Source organism: Nannospalax galili, unplaced genomic scaffold (assembly GCF_000622305.1).
Source record: "Nannospalax galili isolate Female #2095 unplaced genomic scaffold, S.galili_v1.0 scaffold17, whole genome shotgun sequence".
Lineage (NCBI taxonomy): Eukaryota > Metazoa > Chordata > Mammalia > Rodentia > Spalacidae > Nannospalax > Nannospalax galili.
Window position 1 is genome coordinate 5585916 of NW_008342276.1, and position 10111 is coordinate 5596026.

Genomic DNA, 10111 nt, shown 5'->3' on the forward strand with positions numbered 1-10111 from the left:
AACAATTCTCCCCCCTCTATCATGGTTTTCCCACTTAAGGTGCCTGCACTTCCCCCCCTTTCTTCCTTACTAATACCCTTGCTCCCATGATCCTACCTCTGTTGAACTGCTTCTTACTCATAATTAGAATTTCTAATCTCTTAGATGACTGCTTCTATTAAACTGGCTATTCTCGCTACTAAAGTTTTCTTCTAGGCTTTACCAATTAGACATTATTTCTCAGTAGTTGTTATTAAAGGGAGATGCTGGTCTACACCCTAACGTTTCAGAGAATTGTTGCCCTCAAAAACCACGCAGCAAAGATGCTACACAGAGTGAGCAGGAGAACCGGCTTCCAATTTAATGCCACCTGTCTTGGACTGAGTTTCGGCCTCTGGCAGGTGCTGTCACCAGCCTGGTGGTCTCCCAGTAGAATCTATTTCGATAATGCAGTGCCAGAATATAGGTTTCTTTGTTGTTTTTGCCTGCAAAAAATGTATAGTTTGTTAAGAATATGGTAAGTTGTTTGGAATAAGAGGTTTTCTCAGTGGAAAAGAAACCCAAATAGATTTAAGTTTTTATGGGGCTGAGTCAGCCAAATCAAACACAGGCTTGCCTGACGCTTCCAACTTCTTCATGGAAACTCATGATCTCCAGAACTTTGTTGTCTAAATATAATTCATGGCTTTTTCAGATATTATGGGGTGGACTGACAGGAAAATGTTAGACATGCTCACTTGTGATTTCTATTGTACTGCTTACAGAATGCCCACTGAGTATGTTGAACAGTTTGGTATGTGCAAAGATACAGGCCAGTTCCTGGCATGTTGTACAACTTCAGTAGGAAGGAGAAAGATAAACTTTCTTGTATTATAGCAAGCACAGAACTATAATACGGAACCAGTCTTCTATAATGTGCTTTTGCATAAACTACTCATGTCAGAATTTAATTTAAAATCCTAAAATACCTGTACCATAAACTGGCTCCATTGCCCTCATCAGAGAAGTACTTTTGTAACATATAAAAATGAAACTTCCAAGATTTAATTCTAAAGAGAATTCCTCCTATTCTTTTGGAAACAGGTATAACTGGTGTCAAAGGAGAGAAAGGTAATCCAGGCATTGGAACTCAAGGTCCAAGAGGCCCCCCTGGGCCAGCAGGTAAGTCTTTCTATCTATTAGAAACTGTAAAATATAAACCTTTATGTTAACTTCGTGTCACAGATCAGGAAAATGAGCATCTGCCATTATTGTGTCAACTGGAGTAACCACATTCCTCACTTATTTTTATTGCAAGGCCAATGCACTGGTAACATTCCTCCCACTATATAAGCCTAAAATATCACACCTCATCTGGACTCATCTTGATTGCATGAGTTAAACTAGGGTATAGTAACAGATAAATCCCAAGTGCTTGGTGGATTGACAAAATGAAGCTTTATTTCACATTCACAAACTCTCTTGTGTGAGGTGAACATTCCCCATGCTGAACCCCATGACATCCATCATGAATAATGCAGCCTCCAAGAGAAAGAGAAATAAGGCCCATCAGTTTCAACTTCTTAAATCCAGTGATGTCTTCCTTTCATTCATACTTCTCTGGCCGGAGCTAGTCACACAGCCTCAGCTGAACTATAAGAGAGGCATGAAATCTAGAGAACCACAAGGAAATTTGAGAAACTTTGGTAGTTTCTACTGTGGTTGTCTGGCCAAATGAGCTTTTTGGAAGTTTTGAGTTTTGAGTACAACATCATGTGTTTTTCAAATGATCTCCAGATGATCCAACTTGTTATTGGTAATATAAGCTTGCATCCTATTCTATTTACAACACTATTCTTAGCCACATCAAGTCAAATGCTTCGTAGATTTTTCTTTCTAATAGTACAATGGTTTTGGCAGTTGTCTTTTAAGAGATAGCCCCAAAACAATAGGTCCATCTTGATTATAAATACTTCTACTGTTAGAGATTGTATAAGGAACTGGTATAGCATAGCCCCAAAACAATAGGTCCATCTTGATTATAAATACTTCTACTGTTAGAGATTGTATAAGGAACTAGTATAGCATCATGTGTTACAAAGGGCAGGTGGCTGGTGAGAATTGACTGAGTGGAACTGAATGTATTTGAGGCATCATACTATTCAAATAAAAATGATACTTGCTTCTGCTTTTAATTTCAGTGCTGGGTGCGTGATTTTCTATTTTATTGTTTGAGAATTTTCACACATGCATACAATGTGTGATCAATCCACCCTCCATTCCCTTTCCTCCAACTCATCTCTTATCTCTTCATTGCTTTCCCCTCCCAACTTCGTGCATGCTTTTTTTTTTTTTAAACCCACTGAGACAGTTTAGTGCTGTCTATATGTACATGGATATAGAACCATCTACTGGAACATGAGTAGCCACTCAGAGGCCATTTTCCTGAAGAAAATTTATGCTCCCTCTCCCGTCCATAAGGTTGAATGATTTTATTTCTAGTTGAAGATTGTCTTATAAACACTGAGAAAAGCCAGGCCTAAAATTCAACAGGCATGCAAACCAAAATATCCACCCAACAAATTTCTTAAAGGCAAAAAAACATTTTAACCACTCCTTATTTCCATTCAAAGTTCTTAATTGATGTAAGATGGCCTAAAGAATTTTAAATTAATGTACTGGGCCAAGTTTTAAACTACTTTCCATTCATCTTTTCCAGGATAAAGTTTTTTAGACCTAGACTAATTTAATTAGCTGAGACCATAAACCAGTACTAATTTACATGACAATTTTAGTTTATGAGGCTGTGATCTGAATGCATCTAGGTATGTGTATACATGTACAGATGTGTGCATGCCTATGAATTGAATTCATAAAGAGTCATATTGGAGAACAAGAGCTCCGTTCAGAAAATGAGGTTTTGACAATGGCCTCCACCTTTCCTTTAATGCTCAAGAGGTCATACATTTTTGCATGCCAGATTCTAGAGCTTATTACAAGCACTGTTTTCTAGGAGAACATGTGATTATGGTATGTTCCTTTGCCCAGGTAATCTGCTTTAAGAAAAAGCGCTCTATTATGTAGAGAGGCTGAGTATACTAATTGTTTAGATGTATATATAGAGTTGCTTCTTTAAAATTTTTGTTTACTTCGTGGTGGTCTCACAGCTCACCCTATTGTGGTAAATGATCAAGTCTTTTCATATGTTGTTGCCTTTTAGGACCTTCGGGGGAAAGTCGGCCTGGCAACCCTGGGCCGCCTGGCTCTCCTGGACCAAGGGGTCCCCCAGGGCACCTGGGAGTACCTGGACCACAAGGTCCTTCTGGCCAGCCTGGATATTGTGACCCATCATCATGTTCTGCCTATGGTGTGGGAGGTAAGTATGAGGCAGCTTTGCACAGCTTTGTAGACATTACTAACAAAATGTGGCTTGGGTGCAAAGTTGCATAGGTAGGAAAGAGAAGTAGGGCCTGGGCGTTCGCTTCCTTACGTTATCTTCTGTAAGTGCTAATATCACTGCAGAGTCTACTTAAAAATCCTTAGAAGAAAGTCAAATAACAATACATTTAAGATTCTTTCACTTCCCAATAGTGACCCATGGGCTGGAGATATAATACAATGGTAGAGCACTTGCCAGATGATAGATTTGGCCCCCTACTGAGTCATCTGTGGCATATGGCTGAGCATTTGGGGCTTTCCCATTACTATATTTCTGCTATAGTGTGGCCATGACATCCTGCAACATTTTACTATTATTTTAGGAAAACCTCAAATTTAGACCTTACCCATAATGAACAGGGCCCCCCAAATTCTTCTAGATGACATCCTGCCCATTGTGTGAATTTTAGGTGAACAAGGAAGGTCTTAAGAAGAGACAAGAGTAGTTATGTTGCCATTGCCTCACCACTAATGATTGCACTGAGATTCTGAAAGATTAAGCTTCCTACAACTGGGACTTTTCAGACATAGTTACTCTCTGAAACTTCAAGAGAGAGGTTCAGAGATGTCTATAGGGCAGTGAACAAATTAGTAGGTGAATGTAACTTTTCCTTTTCAAGAGAAATTTAACCTTAGTTGCCAGAAGAATTGGTCAAAGTTTTGCTGATGTGTTTTTCTCTGTTCATCTCTTCTCTCTCTGTCCTCTCAAATCTTTACCCTGTCCCTTCAGATCTGATCCCTTATAACGATTACCAGCACTGAAGTGGCTATCCTACACTTTGGTTGCATTGACCTGGGCATTTGACTATAGCTACAAAACTGGTTCACAACCACCACTAAGCCCCTGCCCGTAAAATGGGGATGCCTCTTTTCCTCACCCGATCCCCTGCCTTCCCACTTTCAAATCTCTTGCCTTCCTGATCCTAACATGACAGAGTGATAATGTGGAACTTCAAAAAATCACATAGGTCAACTGTGATAGAAATCAACTGCCCGTGATTGCACAGCAAGAATTTATCCTGAACTCCTCTATACAAAGGCTCTGTAATAGTTACTTTACTGTGCCCTCTTCTCTTTCCTATCCCCACACAAAGACGGATAAGCATCTTTCCTCCTGACTCCCCTACTCTGCCTTCCTCCCTTGATCACCTCCTCTTCCCTCTGTGCCCTGGTGATGGGCTTCTAACGTAAGACTGGTTTTTAAATTTAAATTTTTCTTCCATCCTTCTACTGCATTTCAGGGTTCCTCTTATGAATAAAACATAAAATATTTACGCAATTGGCTATGATTCTAGTTTTCTAACAGTTTCTGTGGTGTGTCTTTCACTTCCTCCTTTTACTGAGCCTCAAGGGGAAGGGGCATGGTGAGTTAGGCAGCGATTGCTTTCTCCCCACATGGGATGGATCTGCAGTTTACTGATCAAATCTGTGTCTCTAAGGACCCAGGTGAAGGAGATTATCCATTTACAGTTCCTGGATCCTATCAAGTCCCCACCCCCACTTTTCCTCTTTAGCATCTCATCCAGATCAGCCTGAATTCACACCTGTTCAAGACGAGCAAGAAGCCTTGGACCTCTGGGGCTCTGGGATCTGACCACCTCAGGAGACAGCCAAAGACCAACAGCAAGACCTCTTCAGGAACTTTACTCACAAAATGTTGTTATGTAGTTTGTATGCTACTTTGTGGGGGAGGCGGGGCTCATTTCAACAGCCTGGATCTCCTTCATGGATCAGGTTAATATTAATGTTAACAAAAATTATGTATTTCAAACATCCCCTTAAGCTATGATACCATCAAAACAATGCCCCTTTGCTGTTTTCTTGACACATCAACTAATTTGGTGTTTGTGCAAAGAAAAATGCTCAAAGAAGAACTGGAAAAGATAAACAGAACCCTGAAATCTCTCCTCTGTTACATCATCCCAAATTCTAAATAGAATAAGACAGATATGGTTACATTGGAAGAAAATGGGGCCCAACAGTAGAAGCGGGAGTTCAGAGCTGCACCATTTACACTATGCCAATGGCAATAACCTTGCCAATAAGTAAAACAAAACTATCATGGGTGAAACTACCTCTTTCTTGTTTAAATTGATTCTGTCCAATTTTGAGATTATTTAGTATCTGGTTTCATGGGTGTTCAGAAATATGTGCTAGAGTATAACTTTTCTGGATTTGATAATTTTAAAAACAGATTCAGTTTTTCAATAGTTTTTATTCTATGTAAAACAATGACTTCCTACCAGCTCTGATGTAAAAGGGATCCATGTTTTATGAATAATTTGTCCAACAGTATGTTCCAGGGATTGCCTCTCCTCAACTACAGGGATTACTTTGTATATGCAGATAAGTTTTTGAAGACCAGCTTTGTATTCTTTTTTTTACAAGCAAATAAAAGTTTAAAACAATGTGTGTGGTGGATTCTTTTACTGCACTTCAAAATGTTACCTTCAGCTTTTGTGGTCTTAATTGAGAGTCCATCTGAAAAGCAGCAGCTACCATCCTATGGGCAAGCATTCCAATGCTCACGCCTTCATTCCTTCATCCTTCAGCTTCACAGAAGAACCAATAGACTTGACACCAAGACACTAGAATGATTTGGGTAGCCATTTATAGCATAGCAGGCAGCTAAACAAGTGCAAATGTGGGGCTGGAGAGATGGTTTATTGGCTAAGAGCACTGGTTGTTCCTACAAGGACCTGGGTTTGATTCCCAACAGCCACATGACAGCTAACAACTGTCTGTAACTCCAGTTCCAGGGAATCCAATTCCCTCTTCTGATCTGCACAGGCATTGCACAACATGACTGCACTAACACACATGCAAGCAATATACTTGTACATATAAACTAAAATTAATAAATAAAAATTAAAAAAAGAAGTGCAAATATACCAACTCTGCTTCTATGAATGTTTGCCAATGGTTGACCAAGGAGCTCTTCTGTCTTCTAGCATTAAGCAAAACCTGAAAAACTTGAGAAGAAATTAAATTAAATCTCATGGGTGCTATCCCTTAAACTAGAGCTTGGTTTCTTTCAAAGGAAAACTATTTGAAAAAAAAAAAGTATTTGAAAAAATATTTGAGTCCCATTGTTTGATAATTGAGCAATGGAAATGGACGAGAATGTAAGTTCCCTTCCCTCAGTTACATGTCTCTGGGTAACAACTAATTTTATAAAGTTACGATGACTTCATTTACAACCAAATTTTGGATTCTTTCTAGCTCAGATTAGGAGCACTGGAGGCGAGATTCATGGCATCACCAGTTTTTCCCACCCTCTGTCTTCCTAAGCATCCCCTGTTTTGTTCTTTATGCCAGAGAGAAGAAATCCTCTTTGTACAAGGGTTTCAACCAGTAGGGTTTAATTTCTGTGCCTTTGAGAACCTAGGTAAATAGACAGACGATGGAAAAAGCAACTGACATCCATCCCCTTTAAGTCATGGCTGAAAATTTGCCTGAAGAAACAGGACCAATGAGTGGGGAAAAAACTTGCACAAGGCAAATCAATATTGTCTGACCAGTATTCCCTGGGAGAGCTCTTCCAACTTAAGTAACTTGGAATGTTGCCAGGTCTCTCAATCTGTGACATTTAAATGTGGCAGGACAGATGGTTGGTCTATATGTTTTTAGTGAGTTTGGCTCTTGAGAGCGGATAGTCTGATACTATGGCACTACAAAGACTTTCAGTTTGTTACAGTGGTGAAATATAAATCACCGGAGGTTCTAATCCATTCACATCATTCTTGGGTTATGCAAAAATACCATTGGCTTTGATTTTGCTTGGTGACCTGAATTTGTTTACTTAAGCTACAGCAAAGTTTCATTAGTTTAGAATGCGTCATCATTTGGACCAAGTATATCAGCTTTTGATTGCGTGTCCAAAATAAAAGGTGTAACTCAGATTCTGGATTTGTGTGTTTCCAATATGTTGCCAGTAATAAAAGCTGACTCTGAAGTGCATTTTTACTGACTTGCTTTCATTGGCAGGAATATACTTCTGTATAGGTGCATGCCATTTTCTGAAAGTAATAAGGCATCCCGTCGAAAGAGAAAACATTTCTCCTCAGAATTTTCATCGTGTTCGGTAGAATCTCTGTTTCTTTTGAGAATAGTCGTTCAAGAATAATATTTTATCTCCAGAAAGACCCCGATTCAATTCCAGGACAACCTTGTTTCATCTTTCTTTTCTTCCTTCTTCCTTGCCCAAGCCTTCCATACCTAATATTTGTGTTTTAGTTCTGGGGATGAAAACAAGAACAGCAGAGATGTGAACTATGTCCTCACAGAGCTTCCTTTCCTTCGTCCTAAAGAAAGACCAAGACACATAAGCAGACAAGAAAATGCATTAAAACTCGCAATGAGTGATATGGAAGACAGGGAGTAAGGAGGTGTAATGGGAGCTGCTGTTTCTAACTGGTGGACAGAAAGGTGCCTTTCTGACAACTAACAAGTGGAGACATGAATGTGAGAAAAGCGTGGGAGGAACCCTCAAGCCCAAAGCTCTTCAGGTGCAAAGACCCTCTGTCAGGAAGCTGCTTGTCGTGTTCAGGAAACAAAGAGGAGCCCAGAAGGCAGGAGAGTGAATGGAAGAGGGGAACATAATAAGCTTGGAGACCAAACTAGGTAGTTAGTGATTTAAACTTTGTTTTTAATTCCATTAGAATCAATTGAGGCTTTGTCAAGAGAAGAGCCACGTGATTCGGTGCATTTTAAGTTAGTGAACAAATAACTTCCATTGGGCCACATTGCTGGGTGTTTTTTCTAAAGCTGTCACTGAGCTTGTGTTCTGAGCTCTCAGTACAAGCCTCTCCCAAGAACTTTGTATCAGTTGTGAAGTTGTTAAGTTGGGGTAGGCACAGAAAAATTAGTTAATAGTCCAACACACAGAGCGATAGTTCAAGTCCAGGCGTTCTGGCAGAAGATGTGCACTGTTAACCTACTACTGTGCTTTGAGTGATGCTAAATTCTAATGGCAAAAAGAGAGTACAGTTGGAGTTTGGAACGATAAACAGTTATTTCTTTCTCACACACCAGAGCAGAACAGCTGCCTGCCATATCTTGTCCCAGGGTTCTGTACTGCTTGTCTCTTGGAGACTTCTGTTGTCAGCATACACTTCATGGCTGGCACGGCGTTAGAGAAGAACCTGGAGAATCCTTTTCCAAACTTCTTTCAGAAGTGATGCATGTCACTTTTACTCATGTGTTACTGATCTAAGAAAATAATGATCATGTAATATATTTGCTTTCAAAGATGGGAAAACACATACATGTAGGCCATATACGCACATGCACAAAATAAAAATAATAAAATCTTCCTGTGTGGTGAGGAATGGGCTAGAGCGAATCAAAGCAAACAAGAAAAATTACAGCATTATAGTGGCCCACTGAATATCTAAGCTGGTGGGATCAGCATGACTTACTGAAGCAGACGTGAGGAAAGTTATTCTAGGAGAAGCCAGGTACTGACATAAACAACAGGGTGGATGAGATAAATTTATCCCTCTGGGAATTACAGATTTGGAGCAGGGAGACTGAAGAGTTCATTTTAGGAGATAAATTGCCTGTGAGGTGTTAAGTAAGCAAGTTGAAGCTTGGCGATAAATCGGGGCAAGAGATACATTTAGGAGTTCTTGACACATACAGATAAATTTAGAAGTTATCAGCACATAGGCAGTATTTACAGGCTAAAAGCTATGTGGTAGGGTAGAAGGACTGCATGCAATCACTTGGGGGAACTTAATCACTTTCATTTTTGCTGACACAAATTTTCCAACTTGATTACTCATCTTTGTTTTTTTAATTACATATACTGAAATATATCTCTCAAACAAAGATTTTGCAATTGCACCCATAGTGAACTAGTTATCAAATTCTTCATGCATGTTCTCTCTTGTTTCTGTGTCTTTGACATGCTTTCCCTTCCATTGGAGAGCCCTTCTTTGCTCCACCCCAGAGTAAAATGATGTATGTATATGTACACACCATCTCCAAGATCCTCCGGAGGCTCTTTCCTGTGTGGTGTCTGTTCTGAGCCCTGTCTGATCACACTGGCATTCATGACACAAGACCCCCATTTTCAGTTCCTTAACCTATGATCTCCCAATTGGTATGTAATTCTTAATGGGTCTCAGGCTGCTTGACACCTGAAAGTTGCTTCATAAATGTTTGTGGAATATTTCTCAGAAGCACTTCATTCTAGCATATGTTCATCCAGGAAGAATTTTCTTTAGATGTAAGGCATAACTTCTAGTATGGAAGATTAGAAATGAAAGATCAGCTTCTTCTAAAGAAGCTTGCAAATTCAGATCTGTTAAATGTTTCAGGGTGTGGGAGAAATAACTAAACCTTATCTTCCCTTAATTTCGTTCATGCGTACACGTATTCAGCCATCTCTCCATGCATGCAAATTCCATGCACCAAAACTTTTAGCTAACACCTGCAATGGGTTCATTCATGTCTTAGGGTGCTGGACAACAAGAGAGGAATTATGTCATAGGATCTCTCTAACTTGCCACTCTAATTTAAAGCAGGGAAGAGAGCTTGAAAAAGATTCTGAAATGTCTTCTATTCCATCCTAAAATGCTAAAATTTTTACCTGAGGGCAACAGGAATTCTGTTGGTGGATGCTTTTAAGCAGTGTGAACTAAGTGATTGAAGTTATTTTTTAAAATAAATAAATCAAAGAAGAAGAAAGAGTACATGAAGTTATCAGAAA

The 10111-nt window shown here is 39.5% G+C and overlaps 1 protein-coding gene across 1 annotated transcript in view; it reads left to right on the forward strand.

The window, feature by feature from the left end:
* Positions 1 to 5804, forward strand: part of Col14a1 (collagen type XIV alpha 1 chain) — a 241977-nt gene extending 236173 nt beyond the window's left edge. Inside the window, exons 46-48 of the mRNA XM_029565850.1 lie at positions 1063 to 1140; positions 3179 to 3334; positions 4911 to 5804. Of these exons, the coding sequence (XP_029421710.1) occupies positions 1063 to 1140; positions 3179 to 3334; positions 4911 to 4990 (314 nt within the window). The 3' untranslated portion in view covers positions 4991 to 5804. The remainder of the gene's footprint in view (positions 1 to 1062; positions 1141 to 3178; positions 3335 to 4910) is intronic.
* Positions 5805 to 10111: the final 4307 nt, after the last annotated feature.